Source organism: Pararge aegeria, chromosome 25, assembly GCF_905163445.1.
Source record: "Pararge aegeria chromosome 25, ilParAegt1.1, whole genome shotgun sequence".
Lineage (NCBI taxonomy): Eukaryota > Metazoa > Arthropoda > Insecta > Lepidoptera > Nymphalidae > Pararge > Pararge aegeria.
Window position 1 is genome coordinate 7,364,652 of NC_053204.1, and position 25,379 is coordinate 7,390,030.

The following is a 25,379-nucleotide window of genomic DNA, read 5'->3' on the forward strand; positions in this document are numbered from 1 at the left end:
ATATATTTCTTTAAAAATTCTGTAAAGCATTCTGTTTTTATAAAATACATGCTTTACTTTGTTATTATAATATTAAAAATAATATTTATTAGATAGAAAAGGTGCACCCAGCTACACCAGCTCCATTAGTAAAACTTATCACCTAAACACTTACCACTTTATAGTTCTTAATGCTCGGCAATACCCGCTTATGTTCTGCCTCTTTCTTTTGGAACACTTCATTGATGATATTCCCTATCGCTTGCGCCCCATAATTGAGCAACGCTTGCCCCCCTTGATTGAACAACTGACGGCCGGCGCCTTGCAAAAGCGCGCCAAAATCTGCGCCGCCATTTTGCCCCGCCATCACGTCTCACTTACACTAGTACACTACACTTTGTCTGTCTCACTCTTTGCTATGACATTTTTGGGGTTGACTGGGGAAAAAGTATTTTTTAGGAGATGGACCAGTTTTTGTATTCTAGCTAGTATCTATTATACTACTAATTTAATATCTTAAAAATACCCAAGCACCAAGTATTTCATTAAAAAAGGAGGTCTCAAATAGGACATAACATAAATGGAACAAAAAAAATGAAAATAATTAACGTCATTCAACATTAAACCAATGTAATATTGTGAAGATGTTAAGGCTTAAAGAGTACCAGCTATTTACATAATAAAGTATAAATATTCAATTAGTAATTAAAATGTACAGGCTTTAATTGTATATTATGAATTTAATATATTGTACACTGAATACACTTCACAAATACTCAAATACTTAAAAACTTTTTTATACATATTTCTGGACCATCTCCTTTCTTATAACATTTTTTTAATTCCACCTTATTTTACCTATCTTCTTGAGTTATTTATTTGCGGTATATATGCTTCTGTGGAGTGATTTTAAATCAGTTGTTGTTTACTGTCCAGAGTTGTTTATTGTAAAAATATGTTATGTAATAACACAATATATTACTTGTGCTTGATAACAATCAAGAATAATAAGGAATAATATATAAATATTGCTGTAGAACCAGTAGTAATTTGTTTAGTTTAATATATGAGTAAGAATGATTCATTTATTAATAACAACTGTCCCAGCGAACTTTGTACCGCCGATCATTTTTTTTTTAATACTTTTTATATTATTCTGGTCTAAGAGTAATCCAAAAAATCAAATCCAAAATATAATGTTATTTATATATATACAATGAGAGTTGGACCTAGTTAACCAAACATTATTTTCCACAGTAATGTAAATTATATATTTGGGAAAATCGCTTGCAAATCCATGTTGCTTTACAAATTGTATAGTGTTATTATGCACAGAGTGGAAACCTTTGAGTGCAGGTGTAACCTGCAATTAGCCAGTTCTTAAACAACTGTGGAAAATAAGTTTCATTTATAACTGATACAGGACTTCAATTAGATTAGATAATTAAGTGAAATTGTTATTCAAAATACACACAAATAGACATTAACTATAAAAACACCATCACTAAACAATATTGATTTTATACTGAGTCTGTGGGAAGGAAATAACTACACTACTGAGTAAATGACATCATAGCCACTAGTAGTTGGCGGTACGCTAATTGGTTCACAACATTTTTTACATAGCTCCCAACACTGTAAACAGGTACATTATCTTACTAAGTACAATATGGATTGCTGCTTACTTAATGGAGTACAAAATCTATACATATCCTATAATAGTAAGTCTGTCAGTTTGTTAATTGTTTACTTATGTTCACTCCATTGCAGTGTGGGTTTCCTACTAACGCGTGAAACAGTATTATTTAAAAATTATTTTAGTTTTTCGGTTCAAGCTTGCTCCTCTCAAGACAGGTAGTCTTGAGACATTTAAGATCTTTGCGGAGCAAATTAGAGCAAAGTGCTTTGATTGTGATTGGATATCAACTATGAAATGGTAAAGATCCTTATGATGCTTTGCAGTTCTATGACAGAACAGTGTAGATGGAACCAGTGAAAGCACTGCCTACCCTAAAGTTGATATATAGCTCATATAGGAGGACGATTACTGCCATTTTATGCATTTTTCCTGCTGTATGCATACCCTGGTGAGAAACCCAGAGCATGCCACTGGATGGAACCAAATTGAATCATTTCTGGGCATTCTCTCTGAAATACATGTATCCTAGATAGAATAGGTGTGCTACAACAGGTTTAAACAAAACATGAGTTTTGAAACCCATTCTTAGAAACTTATCATTTAGTAGTTAATTTAAAAAAAAGTATAACTACTTCAAATACTTTGAGATGAATAACTACATAATTTATTTAAGTAGTCAAATACAATTTTGTGTACAAAAAGATAAGTTTTTTATAACCTATTTATCAAACTACTGCTCATGTTATGTTCCGAATATAATTACCGGTATAAATGCTTGGGTGGAGTGTAGAACGTAAAACAAAATAAAGCGATACATTTAGTAGGTCAATAAAACTAGTTCATACTACAATATGTAGGTAATGTATGTACATAGAAATACCATAAGGTTATCTATGAGGGCTGAGGAAATTGAGGAATTCTATGGTGTTCTAACCACTGAATGGGACGATAAGATCGTAAAAGATCAAATTATATGAGGTCACTATGTGAATTTAAAATACCTTAGGAATACAGCATAAATTTCGCTTTTACACATTTAAATATATCACACAGCACAAAATTCATGTCGCCACGGTATTTACCACATCTAAGAACAAAAAGAAACTTAATTTAATAAAAATGTATACGTAAATTTAACAACACAACCGTACCCAAAAATCTTTTACGAAAATTGACAAGTTATAATACGTCAAATCGGAAAACTAGGAACACGCTTCGAGATGGAATGAGAAATCATGACTCACTTCATATGGTAGGATTATACAAACTGAGATTCTTGCCAACCCAAGAATGACGTAAGACTGTGTAGGTACCGGTAGGTGCGTTCGTTCATTGATTTTAGTTCATCCTATGACTTGCGTTGTTTTAAAACTGTTTTGTTCTATGCAGCATTTCTAATGATGAAATATTAAATATTTTTAAAACACAAGTGCCTAAAGGTCTTACAAAAAGTGGCAACACTTTGAATAAAGCCTGGACCTGTGTTTCCCAAACTTTTTACCTTCGAGTACCTAATGACTAATAACTTATCATATTCAGGTGGATAGTAGGGTAAATATACTAAAGTGTTTTTGTTAAAGTGTTATAGCATGGTACAGTTGACGTTTGCATGATTTTGCTTCATAAAATTATAAGGCGATTACATAATAATAAGTCATCCACTACAAAAAAAAATATTGTGACTACTACGTAATATAGGACCCAAGGCAATTTGTTGCGATACACTTTGCAATCTACTAGGCCGTAAGTGTCAATGATAACGTTAGGATTCAGACGCTTGGTGTTTGAAGACACGTAACTTCAAATACATGTATTAAAATGGCTTCTATGCACTCAAACGCTGTATGAATCACTCAAGAAAATCAACAACAACATTATTTTATGATTATACTGTCACTCACAAAATGTGAGTGTGTGCGCGACTGGACACGACTTTTATAGTACTTAGTTAGATACATTATTCTCATGTTAGTGTTATTGACGGGAGGGTCAAGGAGAAATAGTGCCAATTTCCTAACTCCGGACTGTTACCGAGAATGTCAAGTCAAGAAAAACTCAAGTCCTAAATTTTTTTGGCCCGAGCCGGAAATTAACATAGGATCTCGTGATCCATTGCCCAAGATGGTAACCACTAGACCAACGAGGCATCGTAACACCGTAGCAAATTTTTTATTTTCCTTTGAGATCCGAGACACAAGGTTTTGTTGTTGTAATTTATAATTTATCTAATGACATATGAATACTATTATTTGCGTACTGTAAGTAAACTAAGTTTAGCTGTTTTATACAGGTATCAGTATTTAAAGTAATATTGTTTTTTTAATATACATTTATATTTAAAGTAGTTTGCAAAAGCTATTCGGTAAGCGTAGAAAGTTGTCTTCAAAGGGTGCGTTAATCGTTCACAAAACCAGATCACCAAAAGTATGTACCTTGGGCAACCATATAAGGCTGACGCCTCACGTGTCATGGTGGGGTTTGTCGGCGACCTCAATATACTTGTTGAATATCCCACGGTCGAGGTAATTGTACTGGATATTAAATGATTTCAAGTGACCTTTGTTTTTATATATGAGATGAGAGATATAGTATGGCTATGAGATATAATAATCTGAATAAACTGTTAAGTAAGACAGTTGATTTTTAGATTAATTTTCTATACTGGATCGATGATACACCTTAGCCATTAAAATGACGGTTCAACCAGAGTGGACAACATTATTGTCACTAGATGGCGCTTTCTCGAAACCATATTAATCGTAGATAACTTTCACGCAATCGAATCTGTAAACGTAGGTAGAGAATCTCACAATAGGCACTCTGTAGTGAATGCAACTAACCTAAGTAAAGTAGTTACATTTTTTGACTTTAAAGCATAAAAGTTTGTCTCTTACCTCTACTTGCTGAACCGCATCCTGGTAAGTGGTAAGCATAAAAAAGTAATAAGCAATGAGTATTTTGTAAGGATTTCTTTTCGGAGGTACATCCCCGAAAAGTTAGACGTAAACTTTTCGGTTTTTTGATTTAAACTCACTTGATTCAACGGTGGATAAAAAACCGTGATTAAACCTGCATGCCTGAGAGTTCTCCATATTGTTCTCAAAGGCTTGTGAATTGTACCAATCTGCACTGGCCAGCGGGATTGACTACGGTAAAAAAACCCTTCATTCTGAAAGGAGACCCGTGCTGATGTTTATTTAATAAAGGCTTTATATAGTTATATTTAGGATACCGGAATAAAAACGGACATGCATTGGACCTTATTTGAAATAAACTGGAGCTCGATTATAGGAATATCCTGCCAGCTTTAAGCAATAAAAATATCACTAGCTTCAACGGTGAAGGATAACATCGTGAGGAAACCTACATGCCTGAGAGTTCTCCATAATGAACTCAAAAGGTGTGTGGAGTCCACCAATCCGCATTTGGTCAGTGTGGACTACGGCCTTAACCCCTTCTCATTGTGGGAGGAGACCCGTGCCCTGTAGCGGGTTGATATGATGATGACGTAGGGCTAAAGATTTCTAGGAGATCAAATTTTCAACGACGAAGAAGTAATTCAGCTAGTAAACAAATTAAATTTTCATCGAAAACGCCTAACCGAGTTGTTTATAAAGGGAAAGCGACGTCATAGGCTAAAAATGTCGACAGGGTTACACATGGGAGATATATTTACACATTGAACTCAGACGTATTTTCCCCCTTTCATGTTTCGGGACTGAATTATATTGAATTGAATTCCCCCTCCTGCCTTTGTGTTGCATTCGTATTGTTGTTAATACAGTAGCTGCTTCTCCGTAATATCAGCACATGACTTCAACATAAAGTAAGTATGTTCTTTGAATGTAAAAATACAAACGCTGATCGTTCAGATATATATTTATCACAATCATCATCACCATCAACCCACTACCAACTCGTTACAGGGCACGGGTCTTCTCTTACAATGAGAAGGGTTTAGTCCGTAGTCCACCAAGCTGATCAAATGGTAATTGCTAGACTTCACGCGCCCTTTGAGAATATCATGAAGTAGGTACTCTCAGTGTGCACTCATGTATAATGATCCCTTTAAACAAAGGAATTGATAGTACGTCTTCAATCAATCTGCTATCTGAAGACTTTCGATTAGAATTATTACTGAAATATGATGTATATTAACTAGAATCTAGCCATCTAGGATCTGAGGAATATGCTCGAAATTTATATCAGGGCGACCAAACAGGTCGGAGACTACTGTAACTTGGAAAGCGGTTTTGTTTCACCCAAAGTCATCCAAAAATAATAAATTAGACCGAGTTCCAAAAGAACAAATAGTGAATCCAAAAAAAAAAGTTTATATTTTAAAAACTGTGGGGATATCCTTATTTTTGTTGCTTTTCAAGCAAAACTGTTGTAAACCAGTTTCACCTACTGGTTTCCACAAGTCCAAAATCGGAAACTGTACAATCACTACGTCATATCATGAATCAGTATCTAATTAATGAGGAAATAAGGATTAGGTCGAAAGCCTTGGTTAGTCACCAATGCACTGTATAAGTACTTTGTTTAAAGAGAGATATCACGAAGCGGTCTTTAAAACGGTGTACTCAATATTCGGAAAGTCACTGAATGTGAAATTGTATCGCATCCAGAAAACAAAATTGCAACGTTTCGGAGGAAGGATACGTGCTTGTGATATTATTGTTTTTGTGAATTTTGCCTGTTTACGTCTAAATTTTTCTCCTGTTAATGTTTTATTTCATCGCGCAAAATAAATAAATTTCTATAAGAAGCATTATGTGTTATTAACGCTAACCTAAGATAACATTTTTTAAATCAAAAATATTTGTTATACTGTCAATCCAAAATATATGTAAACCTAATAAAGTTTTACTAACCCGCAACAAAATCAAAGTCAAGACCTATATGACCTTGGTCGAACATCATTCATGCGTAAACATCAAAAACTATGTGGATAACCAATGTGGGTTTCAACCAATGACTAAGAAAAGTAGACCATAACTACGAAAAAGAGTGCCCACGTAAAATATGAAGAGGATACTAAATTAGTTGGAAAATCCAAAAGTGCACGCCTCATAATCTCATTCATTACAATAAAATTGAGATTATTTGTAAATAATAATTAAACTACATCTAATTATACCGCGAAAAGTAACATTTTGTCCTTTGGCCTATAAATAAAAACAACTCGATAAGTGAAGTATTGTGCTCGTAATCGTGACCACAACATACGGCACATACAGACACACGGACGTACAAGACAGAACTTTTTTAAACAAGTTTATATAAAAAAAAGAGATTGAAAAATATCATGAGTGTTAAAATTTGTTTTTTTTCTCAACATTTGTCTATTTATATTCACTTATAAAAGCAATAAAGAATAAAAAAGTGACATTTTAAGTTGGAGAATCACTCGGTGTGCGTAAACTGACAGTAATACCATCAACGCTTCGCTTATGAGGCGTGTGCTAAAAATATAGATATGGAAGGCCCAGGTATTCAGATATTCACTGCAATACCCACAATGTTCAGGATGGCACTTAGATCTTTCATTAATTAACAGTATTATTGAAGCTAAATACCTAGTTTCTTATCAGTAATCATTTATTCTCATAACTATTATTCTTCCTTCCTATTAAAGTATTCATTTTCTAAAAGAAATCTTTAAAGCCCACCAACCTGCTTTAGAGCAGTGTTGTGGGTCTGTACTCTATAAACCTGACTTCCCAAGGAGTGAAATAAAACAACTGGACTGACTCTAATACTGTATATTAAGCATCTCTATAATTCATATTACTTGTTACCTTCAAATGACTCTACTACCAGTTCGGAATGCTGTCTTCGGCAGAGAAGACCACTGGCAAGAAACTCTACCGTTGCTCTTTTATTCAATCAATTAAAACAACTTATCAACACAGATACAACATTGTCATATGCAATAACGCTAGGCCCTTTGATACAAGACATATTTTAAGACAGGTAAAACATAACTACTATTATCACCTATAACATCAGGACTTTTGGAACAAGTTGTTTGTATAGAGCAACCTCTGCTACATAAACTGTCGGTATAAAGTTATGCTAGGGCTCCATATATGATACCTAAATAAACCAAAGGATGAGATATACTTATCTAATGCAACATCAGGTACAACCATAGTACCAACAACTTTTAACAACTCCATCACCAGTACATACGACTTGTTTCGCCACAACAATATTTCTTTAAGTGTATCGTTTCCATTATAAATCATCTCAACCCAATTTGTAACGTTCTATCCACAATACTTTACTTAATCTCCTTTTCTTAATTAATTCATTTTTAAATCCGTCCTCACTTTTCTTTGCCGCCAATCTAACTTGTCAAACTCGCGTCTCCCGCCATAGATCCTATACTTTTATTTGACAGTCTACTAAAGTCCATTATTCTATTTTCAATACATTATCAATGAGTATACAAACTATGATTTGTTGATATATTTAATATAATCATCGGGTTTATCATAGATAAAGTGCTGTAATTCCCTATTTCCTAACACGGCCATTCTGACAAGTACTTCGTTCTCGAAGTACATAGGGTTATTCTTTTTAGGTATATGTATTGTATCATAAGTCTTTAGGTTCAAAGAACATCCTTATAAGTACATCATCTTATGTACACCTCTATAACATTAGTTCAAATGGTATATAAGCATAAAAATCATCAAATCAGTAACATTCTGTATACACTTTTATCAATAAACTGTAAACAATATTTTATCAAAAGATAGGCATAATCATAACATTTTATAATTAAAGTGAAAGAGACCAAAAAAATTTTCATTAAAATTCCACACCATTTAACATATTACAACAATATAATACTTCTAATAAAGTAAAATGATTAATTTTCAACAATGTAAATCAAAAATACTCATTTTCATTTATCTTGTACATTTTAACATGTACAATCACAATCCAAATATTTCCATCTCAATATAAATCTCAAAAAAATTTATCTTTTTGCCTCCAGTCCAACTTTATCAAAATATCCACACAGGTAATTGTATTTCCGATCAATTCTGTCATTAACATTGTTAGTCTCATTTAGTCACAGATGCAATCGGTACAGTCTAATAGTCAAACCAATATATACCAAAACACCAACACCCACTGGTGATATCAACAACATCATCACTCTCAAGTGATATCAAAAACATCATCACCCACTGGTGATATCAACAACATCATCACTCTCAAGTGATATCCATAACATCATCACCCACTGGTGATATCCACATCATCATCACTCTCAAGTGATATCAATAACATCATCACCCACTGGTGATATTCATATTTTTTCCACTGTCCAAGTCAAGTAATATATAAGATAAATAAATTAATATAAAAACGCTAAGATGGAATTATTTCTATTAGTTTACATCTTTTTTATTTTCTCTTCTATCTTCTTTTTTATCATCTCATCATAAAAGCCAAGGTATATGTTCAATTGTTATTTCTATTATTCAATGTTTTATTTCAATCTAAACATCAATTAAACCACCTGTTTAACAGAATATAATCTAATTATTTATAATGCAACTAATATATTTTCCTTTGCAGCAGCAACATTATTTTGTTTATAATTGTATTTTATTTATATAATTTTTAAGAACTTCTCTCAACATCATACTGAAAGATCTCTAACCGAACCTAACCCACAACATTTAAGCTGACTCCTAATTCTTTTCTTCACACAACCCAACATAGAAACTAAACTATTTCATTTAGCTATTCAGTAGTAATTTTCCCCATATGTATTGTTCTGACACATAATCATATTCTATTCTATTCTACCAACATAATTTTTTTTTTTTTTTTGTTTTGTTTTGTTTTATGTGTATTCTTTTATATGTTCTGAATAATTTACACAATCTCTCCTATCTCGGCTTTCCTGACAAGTACTTCGATCTCGAAGTACATGGAATAGTTCCTAAATAAAAGTCGACAGCTTGGCTAACCTGACTAGTTGCTCAATATAAACTTGAAATCTTGTATGTAATAAATAAGAATTAAAAGAAAAATCTATTACACATTCCGTTCGGCTAACCTGACCAGTTAATTTATTTTAGCCTGGACAGACTAATAAAATAAAAGTTAACACAAATTCCATTTGGTTAACCTGACTAGTTAAATAAAACTTGAAATTTTAAATTTATCAAACTTATCACACATTCTGTTTGGCCAACTTGACTAGTTGCTCAATTTAAACTTGAAATCTTGTATGTAATAAATAAGAATCATAGGAAAAATATATCACACATTCCGTTCGGCTAACCTGACCAGTTTATGTATTTTAACCTTGACAGACTAATAAAATAAAGCTTAACACAAATTCCATTTGTATAACCAGACTAGTTAAATAAAACTTGATAATTCAAATTTATCAAACTTATTACACATTCTGTTTGGCCAACTTGACTTGTTGGTTATCACAAACAAACTTAATCATTTCAGCAAAATAAACAAAGAGCCACTAGGCCATATCAGTTTCAGGTAATAAGTACTATCTTTCAAAAGTAGAAACCACAAAAAGAAAAGATAAATAAAAATATCACATCAATTGGTTCCCCGGACCACATATACTTCAATGGAATTTTACCAAGTCTGGTGCTCTGTCTCCAGAGTGTTTCTGTTTTAGCACATACCAGCTATTAGTTGAGACATCATCAAAAACATCAAACCATGTACTATATCCACATTTGACGGGATGGTTCTAAAAAAAGTAAATCTGCATTAGAGAAAGGCATAAATTGGACATGAATAGGATCCAACTTCTGATGCTAAAAAAATATAGAAAAATGGAAGGCCCAGGTATTCAGATATTCTCTTCAATACCCACAATGTTCAGGATGGCACTTAGATCTTTCATTAATTAACAGTATTATTGAAGCTAAATACCTAGTTTCTCATATTAAAGTATTAATTTTATAAAAGACATCATTAAAGCCCACCAACCTGCTTTAGAGCAGTGTTGTGGGTCTGTACTCTATAAACCTGACTTCCCAAGGAGTGAAATAAAACAACTAGACTGACTCTAATACTGTATATTAGGCTTCTCTATAATTCATATTACTTATTACCTTCAAATGACTCTACTACCAGTTCGGAATGCTATCTTCGGCAGAGAAGACCACTGGCAAGAAACTCTACCGTTGCTCTTTTATTCAATTAATTAAAACAACTTATAAACACAATTACAACATTATCATATGTTATAACGCTAGGCCCTTTGATACAAGACATATAAGACAGGTCAAACATAACTACTATGATCACTTATAACATCAGGACTTTTGAAACAAATTGTTTGTATAGAGCAACCTCTGCTACATAGGCTATCTGTATGAAATAATGCTAGGGCTCCATATATGATACCTGAATAACCCAAAGGATATAAGAGATATACTTATCTGATGCTACATCAGGTACAACCATAGTACCAACAACTTTTAACAACTTATAACTCCATCACCAGTATATACGACTCTTGTTTTGCCACAACAATATTTCGTTAAGTATGTCGTTTCTATTATAAATCATCTATTCCCAATTTGTAACGTTCTATCCACAATACTTTACTTAATCTTCTTTTCTTAATTAATTCATTTTTAAATCCCCCCTCACTTTTCTTTGCCGCCAATCTAACTTGTCAAACTCGCGTCTCCCGCCATAGATCCTATACTTTTTCTTTGACAGCCTACTAAAGGCCATTATTCTATTTTCAATACACTATCAATGAGTATACAAACTATGATTTGTTGATATATTTAATATAATCATCGGGTTTATCATAGATAAAGTGCTGTAATTCAATATTTCCTAACACGGCCATTCTGACAAGTACTTCGTTCTCGAAGTACATAGGGTTATTCTTTTTAGGTATATGTATTGTATCATAAGTCTTTAGGTTCAAAGAACATCCTTATAAGTACATCATCTTATGTACACCTCTATAACATTAGTTCAAATGGTATATAAGCATAAAAAATCATCAAATCAGTTACATTCTGTATACACTTTTATCAATAAACTGTAAACAATATTTTATCAAAAGATAGGCATAATCATAACATTTTATAATTAAAGTGAAAGAGACCAAAAAAAATTTCATTAAAATTCCACACCATTTAACATATTACAACAATATAATACTTCTAATAAAGTAAAATGATTAATTTTCAACAATGTAAATCAAAAATACTCATTTTCATTTATCTTGTACATTTTAACATGTACAATCACAATCCAAATATTTCCATCTCAATATAAATCTCAAAAAAAATTTATCCTTTTGCCTCCAGTCCAACTTTATCAAAATATCCACACAGGTAATTGTATTTCCCATCAATTCTGTCATTGACATTGTTAGTCTCATTTAGTCACAGATGCAATCGGTACAGTCTAATAGTCAAACCAATATATACCAAAACACCAACACCCACTGGTGATATCAACAACATCATCACTCTCAAGTGATATCAATAACATCATCACCCACTGGTGATATCAACAACATCATCACTCTCAAGTGATATCAATAACATCATCACCCACTGGTGATATCCACATCATCATCACTCTCAAGTGATATCAATAACATCATCACCCACTGGTGATATTCACATTTTTTCCACTGTCCAAGTCAAGTAATATATAAGATAAATATAAATAAATTAATATAAAAACGCTAAGATGGAATTATTTCTATTAGTTTACATCTTTTTTTTTTTTTTATCATCTCATCATAAAAGCCAAGGTATATGTTAAATTGTTATTTCTATTATTCAATGTTTTATTTCAATCTAAACATCAATTAAACCACCTGTTTAACAGAATCATTTATCATGCAAGGACTCTTAAAATTTCACATAAAATTTGATAATTTAAACAACTGTAAACCTAAGTATAATCTAATTATTTATAATGCAACTAATATATTTTCCTTTGCAGCAGCAACATTAATTTAGTTTATAATTGTATTTTATTTATATCATTTTTAAAAACTTCTCTCAACATCATACTGAAAGATCACTGACCTAACCTAACCCACAACATTTAAGCTGACTCCTAATTCTTTTCTTCACACAACCCAACATAGAAACTAAACTATTTCATTTAGCTATTCAGTAGTAATTTTCCCTATATGTATTGTTCTGACACATAATCATATTCTATTCTATTCTACCAACAAAATTTTTTTTTTTTTTTGTTTTGTTTTATGTGTATTCTTTTATATGTTCTGAATAATTTACACAATCTCTCCTATCTCGGCTTTCCTGACAAGTACTTCGATCTCGAAGTACATGGAATAGTTCCTAAATAAAAGTCGACAGCTTGGCTAACCTGACTAGTTGCTCAATATAAACTTGAAATCTTGTATGTAATAAATAAGAATTAAAAGAAAAATCTATTACACATTCCGTTCGGCTAACCTGACCAGTTAATTTATTTTAGCCTGGACAGACTAATAAAATAAAAGTTAACACAAATTCCATTTGGTTAACCTGACTAGTTAAATAAAACTTGAAATTTTAAATTTATCAAACTTATCACACATTCTGTTTGGCCAACTTGACTAGTTGCTCAATTTAAACTTGAAATCTTGTATGTAATAAATAAGAATCATAGGAAAAATATATCACACATTCCGTTCGGCTAACCTGACCAGTTTATGTATTTTAACCTTGACAGACTAATAAAATAAAGCTTAACACAAATTCCATTTGTATAACCAGACTAGTTAAATAAAACTTGAAATTTTAAATTTATCAAACTTATCACACATTCTGTTTGGCCAACTTGACTAGTTGCTCAATTTAAACTTGAAATCTTGTATGTAATAAATAAGAATCATAGGAAAAATATATCACACATTCCGTTCGGCTAACCTGACCAGTTTATGTATTTTAACCTTGACAGACTAATAAAATAAAGCTTAACACAAATTCCATTTGTATAACCAGACTAGTTAAATAAAACTTGATAATTCAAATTTATCAAACTTATTACACATTCTGTTTGGCCAACTTGACTTGTTGGTTATCACAAACAAACTTAATCATTTCAGCAAAATAAACAAAGAGCCACTAGGCCATATCAGTTTCAGGTAATAAGTACTATCTCTCAAAAGTAGAAACCACAAAAAGAAAAGATAAATAAAAATATCACATCAATTGGTTCCCCGGACCACATATACTTCAATGGAATTTTACCAAGTCTGGTGCTCTGTCTCCAGAGTGTTTCTGTTTTAGCACATACCAGCTATTAGTTGAGACATCATCAAAAACATCAAACCATGTACTATATCCACATTTGCCGGGATGGTTATTAATTGGTTCCTCGGACCACATATCCTTAAATAGAATTTCAACAAGCATGGTGCTTTGTCTCCAGAGTGTTTCTGTGTTAGCACATAGCAGCAAAAAGTTGAGGCATCATCAAAATCATCAAACTCTTTACTATGTCCATATTTGACGGGATGGTTCTAAAAAAAGTAAATCTGCATTTGAGAAAAGCATAAATTGGACATGAATAGGATCCCACTTCTGATGCTAAAAATATAGATATGGAAGGCCCAGGTATTCAGATATTCACTGCAATACCCACAATGTTCAGGATGGCACTTAGATCTTTCATTAATTAACAGTATTATTGAAGCTAAATACCTAGTTTCTTATCAGTAATCATTTATTCTCATAACTATTATTCTTCCTTCCTATTAAAGTATTCATTTTCTAAAAGAAATCTTTAAAGCCCACCAACCTGCTTTAGAGCAGTGTTGTGGGTCTGTACTCTATAAACCTGACTTCCCAAGGAGTGAAATAAAACAACTGGACTGACTCTAATACTGTATATTAAGCATCTCTATAATTCATATTACTTGTTACCTTCAAATGACTCTACTACCAGTTCGGAATGCTGTCTTCGGCAGAGAAGACCACTGGCAAGAAACTCTACCGTTGCTCTTTTATTCAATCAATTAAAACAACTTATCAACACAGATACAACATTGTCATATGCAATAACGCTAGGCCCTTTGATACAAGACATATTTTAAGACAGGTAAAACATAACTACTATTATCACCTATAACATCAGGACTTTTGGAACAAGTTGTTTGTATAGAGCAACCTCTGCTACATAAACTGTCGGTATAAAGTTATGCTAGGGCTCCATATATGATACCTAAATAAACCAAAGGATGAGATATACTTATCTAATGCAACATCAGGTACAACCATAGTACCAACAACTTTTAACAACTCCATCACCAGTACATACGACTTGTTTCGCCACAACAATATTTCTTTAAGTGTATCGTTTCCATTATAAATCATCTCAACCCAATTTGTAACGTTCTATCCACAATACTTTACTTAATCTCCTTTTCTTAATTAATTCATTTTTAAATCCGTCCTCACTTTTCTTTGCCGCCAATCTAACTTGTCAAACTCGCGTCTCCCGCCATAGATCCTATACTTTTATTTGACAGTCTACTAAAGTCCATTATTCTATTTTCAATACATTATCAATGAGTATACAAACTATGATTTGTTGATATATTTAATATAATCATCGGGTTTATCATAGATAAAGTGCTGTAATTCCCTATTTCCTAACACGTGCAATTGCGACTGGGCTAGTGCATTCTATGGTTGCAAATTGTTTTTATAAAACGTCATAAACAAAATAGCACTGACAATTATGTTGGACAATGAAATACAAAATTGAAATTGTGAAGCCACTTATTTGCTCAAGTAATATGACTGTAGTTTAAGGCCGTTCCTTAATCTATATATTTGACGGTCGATTGGCGCAGTGGGCAGCGACCCTGCTTTCTGAACCAAGGCCGTGGGATCTGGACAATGTTTGTGTGATGAACATGAATGTTTTTCAGTGTGTGGGTGTTTATCTATATACAAAATAAGTATTTATGTATATTATTCATATAATTATTCATCAGTCATCTTAGTATCCATAACACAAGCTATACTTACTTTGGGGCTAGATGGCGATGTGTATATTGTCGTAGTATATTTATTTATATCTATATATTAATACGAGAAACAAAAACTTTGTACCGCTTCTTCGATAATTGTGCGGTCGAAGGAGAACGAAATTTGGCATACTAAAAGTTATATAGAGATCCCTCTCAATTCTAAAATTTTTACAACTACGCATAAAAAAATACATTAAATCAATAGAAAAACATTACATATACTACCATGTATTTGGCACACACGCATTGTACTCTTTCAATAAAAATAATTAGTAAATATTATCATAATACCACATACCTCCAAGTTAACATTAACAGCAGCGCAGGCCTCTTCGACGACCTCTTCAACAGCACCACTTTCATATTCCTCAACAGGCAGCGACGGGTACAATTTCACCCCGGAGAAGGTGGAATCATCTTCTAGTGGCAGTTTAGGGTACAAACTGCCATTCCCAATCAGAGGCTCGGTACTCCCTTCACCTCCCCTTTCTTTAGACAAGAACCCTCTCACTGCAGATGCGGCATTCGCGGTTCTATGCCACCCCCATCCATTCGCGCGGAAGTTTTTCGGGTAGTAAAAAGTCATGTTTCCGTATAACGCCAATACACACTATCACACAGTTCACTCACTCCACTCGAAATAACCGCGGCGTGCCGAGATGTTTGTTTATATGAGCTGAAACAAAGATTGAGATTCGTTATATTGAGTCACTCGTGACGTAAACGACTTTTTTCCACTATCACATATCATTGCTGAACAGTTTATTTATATGAATTCTGGTATTTCTTTAACTACAGATGGTTATTATTTTAATATCGTGTGTTTATTTGTATGTTCAGTTAATTCTATCATTGAATAAAGATTTGTATAGATTATATTAATTTAATCTTATTTATATATGAGTATTCAAACATAGTTCCATAAACTAAATTACAAAGCTGACCTAGTCTTAACTCAGAATTACTTGAAGCACTAGTTTTAAGTGTCAACTACTGATTCATCATTTCCGTTTTCGACGTGTTACAGGTCTCAATTTAGTGGTCAGACTTCTGTTCTCCCATAAGAGAGAGTGATTTAGAACTAAGATGTTCCACTCTTCTTCATGGATGAAGGATTGTAATGATTATACACTTGTATTATGAATAAAGGTCTGACGCATGACCACTTTTTTTTTATTCCACCACCAGCACCTCAGCCCGTAGCACTTGACTGCAATCTTAAGGTCGCGAGTGACCCTTTATTGTTTAAGCTTTAAACTATAATCGGTTTCTACACGGCATCGTACCGGAACACAAGAACAAGAACCCTAGTTGAAATAAGTTGCTAATAAGTTTTTAAGTTGCTTTACAGCCAGACCAGACCAGTGAAAGTTCAGGAATTATAAACCACTCCGCCAGGCGAGGTCGACATTCATTCTTTGACGTGTCACGGGAATAAACAACTGGCCAAATCCCCAAAATCAGATATTACTGGCTTATTTTAGCATCCTGCAAGATACATGCCATTGACAGTATGACGTCACGACATATCCAACATGGCGGTACCGTCAAGCAAAAATATTCAAAATTATAAATAAAAGAAAGTAATGGTCTACATATAACAAATTGCAAAATAGAATCTCTAATTATATTCCATGCTGAAATATTATCTAAGTTTTCGAAGAATAAAGAAAAGAATCGATATACGAAAATAGTATACATGTACTGTGCGATAAATTGTAATAACATCTAGCTTGATAAAATACACCAAGTTAGTTGTTAGCTTTCTGTAAGCTGATCGCTACTACGATTATTTACAAAGGATAAGCAGCCTGTAATCGGTAGTCAAATCAGCTAATTGTCTTCTAGTCTAGTACTTAGATTAGAATAGTTTACTTGGTGAAAATAAAATAACAATTGAAGGCCTACAAGGACAATTTTTCGTATTATATTAATACTAGCTGACCCAGTGTTGTTCTGTTATATAATATACTAGTTGTCCCAGCAAACTTCGTACCGCGGATTTTTTTTTTATGAACGTTATATTTTAATAATTATTATCCTATTCCGGTCTAAGAGGAATCCAAAAACTCAAATATCATAAAATTGGTCCAGCCGTTCTTGAATTATAAATAGTGTAACTAACACAACTTTCTTTTATATATATTGATTATTTCTAGTTAATATTTTGGTTGTTAAATAACAGTAATGTATTGTAAGCATGTGCGGATGAGACCTATGAGAAAATCGCGTGCGAAAACTAGGTAGGTGGATATATTAGGGTGGAAATTTGTTGGAATATCTGGATTGTGACACCCTTATCTTCTAACAGTATGAATTATACTTTACAACCTAAAATGCCTTGTTTCATAGGAGACCTGTGATTCGAGATTTTATTCAAACCTAATCGTGTTTCCCAAACTGATGCGCGTTAACTGGTATTTAGTCCTTCGCTGAACTCATTTTATACATTTATTTAGTTTTTTTTTTTAATTTCACATAAAAGCGTAAGTACGAATATTTCTGGAAAATAGTGCCTAATTGCATCCTTATCTCCATATGTCTTGGCGTTATACAGGTAAATTGATCATTGAAGGTCAAATCTTTGTATGCATTCCACGTTTATTCGACGTGAATCATTGTTAGAAAACGTAGTTAGTATCAATTCTGCAAACGCCATAGTAATTACGGTTAGTTAAAATTTTGTAAATCTAAGTTGAGTTAACGAAACCATTTTAACGGCATTACGGTCAAAGAGAACGTTATGCCATTTTCCGTGAAGACAAACAGGTCGATTTTACCAAGGTGCACCAAAAGATGTTTGTGGTTGATGTCTAGATAGCCAATAGTTGGGACCCATAAATGGAAGTAAGTTAGTTGAATCAAGGGGTCTGGACCAGTTGAGCTATTATGGTACCCAATTGAGGTGCGGCACCGTATTCGCGAAAAGGTACTTGACCTAGTTTTTCATTTGTTGCTTATTACTATTTATTATGTTTCCGAATGTAATCGTTATTGTTAACAAATGTGTGATGGTCCAATTGCATTTCGTTTCAATAGAATCAATTGAAACTCAGCCAAAATTTGTACCTATTCGTAAACTTTATGAGTTAATGTGTTGCAATCTTGTATGTATGTACAAGGCCGCGGGTTCGATTCCCACAACTGGAAAATGTTTTTGTGATGAACATGAATGTTTTTCAGTGGCATGTTTATACGTATTTTATAAGTATTTATGTATATTATTCATAAAAAAACAGTTTTATCTTAGTACCCATAACACAAGCTACGCTTACTTTGGGGACTAGAGTGCGATGTGTGTATTGTCGTAGTATATTTATTTATTATTTATTTATTTATGTACTTATTTAATGGGGTTAAGCCATTGCCAGATGATTTTACCGGTCCTGTAAAAAGACTCATCATCATCACCAGCCGGTCCACTGCTGGACTCAAGACCTACCCCAAAGGATGTAGTAGTAGCAAAAAAGACGCTGCTGTCCGTTCTCTGTTATATTCCCTTAGTCACCTCGTACGACAACCGCGGGAAGAAGGAAAGGAAGGAAATACCTTATTTCCCATTATTAAAGTATTGTATACTTGTTGCCAACGTTGTATACATCCAGTGTTTTACTAGAATAGACCTTGCGCTATGCTAGAAAGTGGAACTGGATAAATTTTGGATAGAAGCAGGCGTTACTTTGCGGAAATCCATGATATATTAACAAAATTAAGCTTAATTTGCTATACTCCGCGAAAAGCAGGAGAATCCTTATACTCCACACCAAACAGATCTTCGGCAATATACCCTCTACGCACATTTCGCTCCGAAACCGGAGCATCCTCAGGAGATGTTGTTAAATGAATAATTGTTAAGACTTAACAATTATTCATTGTAAAGTCAACATCTAATTATAAATTACACCACACAGATTCTCCTGCTTTTCGCGGAGTATAGCAAATTAAGCTTAATTTTGATAATATACTGGATAAATTAATTAACCTAAGTCAATCGAAAACTTAAGCAATGTGGAGTATGTACCTTTTTCCTCCTAGGCCATGCATCTAACTGTTTGTAAACAAGGAGTGACGGCAATTATAATAAATTGATTAATTTAGGATCGCTCACCACTCCCATGGGCACGGCGTAACGACCTCTAGGTGTCAACTGTAATGTAATAAGAGCCCTGTACAAAAAACTATTTCCTGTAAAAAGTAGGTAACTTTTTTTCACACGCAATTGCGTGTTTTTTGCGAAATAATTTTATGAAGTTTAAAACATTTGAATCAATTACCGAATAGGACCTATATTCAACACTCCCTTGATTCGACCCTAAATCGACCATCTGTTTGACTACTACGTTAACCAAACACAGATTTTAAACGTAGATGCTATTATGGAGCCCCACATTTGAGACAGAGATTAAGAAAAGAAAAATAAAATAAAATTGTCTAATCCTTCCAAGCACTTTATCAGCAATAGAGTTATACAAATGTGGAATGCCTCGCCTGAAGATGTAGTGACTGCAGAATCACTGAATCAGTTTAAGAATAGACTGGATAAACATCAAAGAGACATAGAGCACAAGAAATAATATAGACGCATCAGCGAAAGCTGCTTAGTCTATTATATAATAATAATAATAGTTTATTTGATAGACATTGCAATCTGTAACACCCATAATTTATCCACCACCTACACCGATAAAATCTCAAAATACACAGATCTAGCCATAGAAATAAAAACAAAGTGGAAAATAAATAGCTCCAAAACTATCCCTATAATTATTTCATCCACAGGAGTAATACCTCACACTCTCCTCCTTTACGTGCGAAAGTTTTTGACATGACTCCCCCGATTTTGCACTTGGCTCCGGCCCGTGATCTGTTAATTATACCTTCGTAAAGAAGAGATTTAAATTTAATATATAAAAAAAAAAAAAAAAAAATGAAATTTTTTAAATTAGAAAGTCCGTTTCAGGAGTATTGTAAGTGATAACTACCATAAAAGATTTAACAGCATCACGGGGAGGTTGGAGCGAGCGCTAAACTAGCACCGAATTAAGCCCTAGGGCTCGACGATATGACATCGAGGGTAGGACGTTTGTGGAGGGCCACCTAGGGTTTACTGTATAGTGATTGCCTGGGTCGTAAAGGACATTTTACGGGCGTTGAGTTGCGTTCGGGAGTTTAATGCGCCACGGGCCAGAGGGAAATTTGAAAGAAGTCAATCTTCCCAAGGATTGGCGATTTGAGGTCAGGAAGTCGGTCGGTCGTAACAACCACATGCATCTCCAAAATCAACGCTATCTACTTGAAGAGATCTTATTTCAATGCGTCCCCATAAAAAAATAATAAGCTTTGTTGAGGGCTTAAAAGGATGAAAATTTCTAAATAAATTAAAATTTCTAAATGAAAGTTAAGCTTAATTTGCAATACTCCGAGAAAAGCAGGAGGATCTGTGTGGTGTATTTCATAATTTCTACAATCTTTATATTAGATGTTGACTTGACAATTAATAATTGTTAAGTACAATTATTTATTTTAAAGTCAACATCCCCTGATTTCGGAGTGAAACAAGCGTCTTCGAAGACCTGTTTGTTGTGCAGTATAAAGATTGAAGAAATAATAAAATATTATATAATTTGTACTGAATTTCCGCATTCACGCCCAATTCTATCCAATATTTGAAAATTTCGTAGTCTATTAATTATTGCTACAAAGTTTACGCTCGCAAAGTCTACTGTTCGCGTAACTACTAAGTTATGTAAGTACGGTGACTTGGGCTGTGTGTGTTGTTTGTGTGTGTTTTTGTAATTAAGATGTTTAATCTGGATAATGGTTGTTTGGGGAGCGTTATCGTTAACTGACCTAATTTGCACTCTTTTAGAGACATTAAATATGGGCCTAGTTTGTCTATTGGCAACTGGTAAGTAATGAGTTAGCTTGGGTTTGTCTTGTTTTGCTGACGTAAGTGTTTTTTAGAATTAAGATCTTTGATCTGTATAATGTTTTTTGAGGAGAAAACTGACCTTATGTGCAACTGTTTCAGGGACATTAAATTAACTTTTCCAAAAAAAAAGCTTCTTGTCTGTGCTTATTCTGGGTGGAATGAAAATAAATCGAAGTAATATTTCAACGTAAAAATATCTTTTTATCTACCCAAAGTACGTTCTAAACAAAATACTTCAAATCGCCCGATAACTATTCTTAAAAAAAGTGTTATCATTATAATTATCTTATTTTGAATCCTAATTATGTGAGAAGACTTCTGTTGGATAAGAGATATGGAGTATAGCCCTCTTTATGCTTATTTAGCCCAACATAAAAATAGAAATATTTGTAAGAGACAAAGATTTTAAGGAAAATACGAGTATGAGAATTGTAGAGTACCTACCCTATAAATAAACATTGGCAGCTACTTCAGTTAGAAATTCTATTGTTTTACTGTGATAAATGTTACAACAGATTTTTAAGATGAAAGTTAACAATTAAAATTCCAATTTCGTTTATACCACTCAGAAACAAATAATTTATCTGCTGCTAGAATTTCCGGGTCTACAAGGATAGGTTCAGTTCTAGTCAGAAGGGAAGCTCGTAACTGTGAGGAGAGCGTTATTATGAAATACTCTGCATTGTTACAGCATTCAGTATATTATGATGATAAACACTTTGAAGATTTCTCTAGTTTTAACAGTAAATTTTCAAATTCAAATTACATTTTTTTCAAGTAGGCCTAATATAAGCACTTTTGAAACGTCAAGTCTGTCTGTGTGTAGTGACTCTACCACCGGTTCGGAAGGCAGATTCTACCGAGAAGAAGCCGGCAAGAAACTCAGACTGAAAGATAATGTTTCCTAATGAATTTGTTTGTGACGTCAAACCAATCCATCTCACGCTGAGTGGTAAAACGCGTTGAAGTGAACGCCCGAAATACAGAATACCTACTTACAATATATGCACTATGTAGATTATTACCCACGAAAATAAATTTTATGTTCAAGCAAATAAGGACCTTACTTCTCCAAAAATAGTGCTTATTTTATAGCATTTCGTACACTTTATTTATAGCTTTGGAAGTGAAGTAAAATTTAAATACCGCCATTAAAAAAAATTAGACGTATGGTACTTATTTACCAGCAATATATAATGCATTTAGCTTTTTTTATGTCACTACAAGTTGACAACAATCTCAACTGATAGTAAGCGATCATGCAGTTTCAGATGGATAGCGTAGGGTAGGTAGTCATAGGGGTATGACTACCTTACTCGCAAACAGGTTGGCCCGCTATCCATCTTAAACTGCATCGAAATCGACGACCCCCTAAGCGACATTGCACTAGAACGCTAAATCGCTTCGTCTCTGTCGGTTTAGCTAGATATACCATTTTAGTGTGATAACTACTGATGTAATGCAACACAGATATACAAAGGTAATCTTTACAAGCATTTCCGCTATAAAATACAAAAGAAAACAACCTGAATTACAGAAGGTCAGTAGGTAATTCTACAAGTAAAATGGCGTTGGCAATAATTTTTCTAGGTCGAGGTTCAAGATTTAAAATACTTGGCATGACATCAATTTTGATATATTTTTTATAACTATGAATAAAAAACTTAAAATTTAAAGTTTTTCATAAACGAATGGAATAAATAAGTTTGTAAGTATAGTAAAAAATTAATTTGACCGCAATTTTTTTTCTAAGTTAACAAATTAAAGAATCGGGATCATAAAGTTTTAGGCACAACTGAGACCGATAATTTGGGAACCAAATGCTCAGAGAAAAAAATCAATAATATCGGACAAAGATAATAGTGAAATAAAAATATAAAAGTAGAGCTCGTCTAGGATAGAAAATGTTGATAAAAATATTTTTATTACTTCCACTTGTTTTAAAGCTATTACAATTTTTTTTTCACAAAGTTTTGAGCGAGTTTTGAAGTATTTTTGTTGTTATCACGTGACCACTTGTGTCACGGTCACGAAATGAAACAGATGTGAAAAAAGTTAAGTTAAATTAACATATTTAAGGAAACCGAAATTTAAACACCATAAGAAACAATTTTTTTGATAACTTTATTTGAAGATAGAGTTATTAACAAAACAAAAACAAATTCGCAAAAGATATCAGTGAAATAGTAAACTTACCACCAAACGTCACCGAAGCGAAGTCAGATCGCGAAACCGAATGAAATTTTATGAAATGAATGAACAATCAACAAGGGACTCATTCGCGGAGATTTCCATTAAGGTACCTCGTTCATCTCACTGTTTCGCTTCACAGATACAAAATCATGAATTGCCATATTATTATTCCTTAAAGAAGTAGTATAGCGAATTTCTTAAATTATCAAAAATGTTATACTTGATTGTATACAATGTAATTTATAATGTTTTGTTTGATCTAAATGACATAGTTGTTTTAGGTATAAACTTACATAAAAGGTTTAGTATGTACAACTAGAAAACTCAGGAGTCTAAAGAATCTGACTTTATCTTGATATGACCCTAGTTTAGCTAAGAGCTTTTTTTGTTTGAAAGCGTTAATAAATGTTTGTAATATAGTCAGCTTTATAAAATATTATGTAATTTGAGGCCCGAATTTTTAAGTTCAACTATATTCTACTATCTAAAAGCCTAGCCTAAATGAGCAAGCAATGCGATGCGAGGGGTCTCAGGCCTAAAATCTGAAATAAGAAAGAAGTAATTGCGCAACTTGTAGTGCCTAGTGGGTAACGCATCGGCTTTCCTTTCGTGGAGACTGTTCGAGCCCCAACACGCTCCACTGACTTTTCGGAGTAATATGCGTTTTTAATTTAAGCACTTCCTTTAAAGGATGAAGGAAAACATCGTGAGGAATACTGCATGCTAGAGAGTTCTCCATAGTTATATCATGATGAATAAATTGAGGTGTCTCAAAGTAAAGCTGTAAAAGATATAAAGTACTATTTTTGGGAAATGTCAATTAAATTTAGTTTAGAGATTTATATACGACAGAATTAGTAATAAAAATCTAATTCATCATTTTTATTATATTACACAATCTGTGAAAAATTAATTCAATTCAATTCAATTCTTGTTTATGGCTTTTGTCTGCGCCAACTGGGCACAAGGTATTTCGCCAATGTCTTGTAGATGAAGAAGGCACGAAGGAGATTGATCGGTGAAACTAATGAAAAGTTAATTTTGAATTTGTACCAAGAAATAGTTGTTATTAGCTAGTTAGCTCTTTAACCTAAGGACACAGACAACACATGCATATATATCTTACACGGATATTTTTTGTACATTATACTTTAATTTTATTACTTACTATATATTTACATAAAAATCTACAATAAGGACTGAAAACAAACATTAAAAAACATTTAACACTCAAAGGACGGGGGACTTTGGGAGGAAGAATGGTGGGATTATGAAGGTTAACTCATGTTTCTTGGGACGTAAACTTTTACAGTTCCACTGTAGCAGGGTTATTGGGCCCATTTTGGAGTAGTTTAAAAAGTTGGCTTAAGTTTTTGGCAACGTTGGGCGGTAAGGGAATTTCACTACATGGAGCGACAATACTAAGTAGAAATTCGGAGATAAACTCAAGCATTTTACCTTGGGAGGGAGGGTTCTCAACATTGTTGTTGAGAGCGCATCCATTAGGAAGGGATGAGGAGTAATCACCGACAATAGTCTGAACAGCTTTTTTATCGTAGCCCTTTGCTAGAGGAGCTCGGGGACGAGGAGAGCGG

General features: G+C 33.2%; 1 protein-coding gene across 13 annotated transcripts in view; it reads right to left on the reverse strand.

The window, feature by feature from the left end:
• Positions 1 to 23,858, reverse strand: part of LOC120634786 (calpain-B-like) — a 60,761-nt gene extending 36,903 nt beyond the window's left edge. For 3 of the 13 annotated variants that reach the window (XM_039905585.1, XM_039905573.1, XM_039905575.1), the window contains exons 1-3: positions 23,788 to 23,858; positions 15,958 to 16,335; positions 4,513 to 4,533 (exon numbers count right to left, since the gene is read on the reverse strand). In XM_039905585.1, the coding sequence (XP_039761519.1) occupies positions 4,513 to 4,533; positions 15,958 to 16,245 (309 nt within the window). In that variant the 5' untranslated portion in view covers positions 16,246 to 16,335; positions 23,788 to 23,858. The other 10 variants (XM_039905586.1, XM_039905584.1, XM_039905577.1 and 7 more) reach the window with 7 other exon arrangements.
• Positions 23,859 to 25,379: the final 1,521 nt, after the last annotated feature.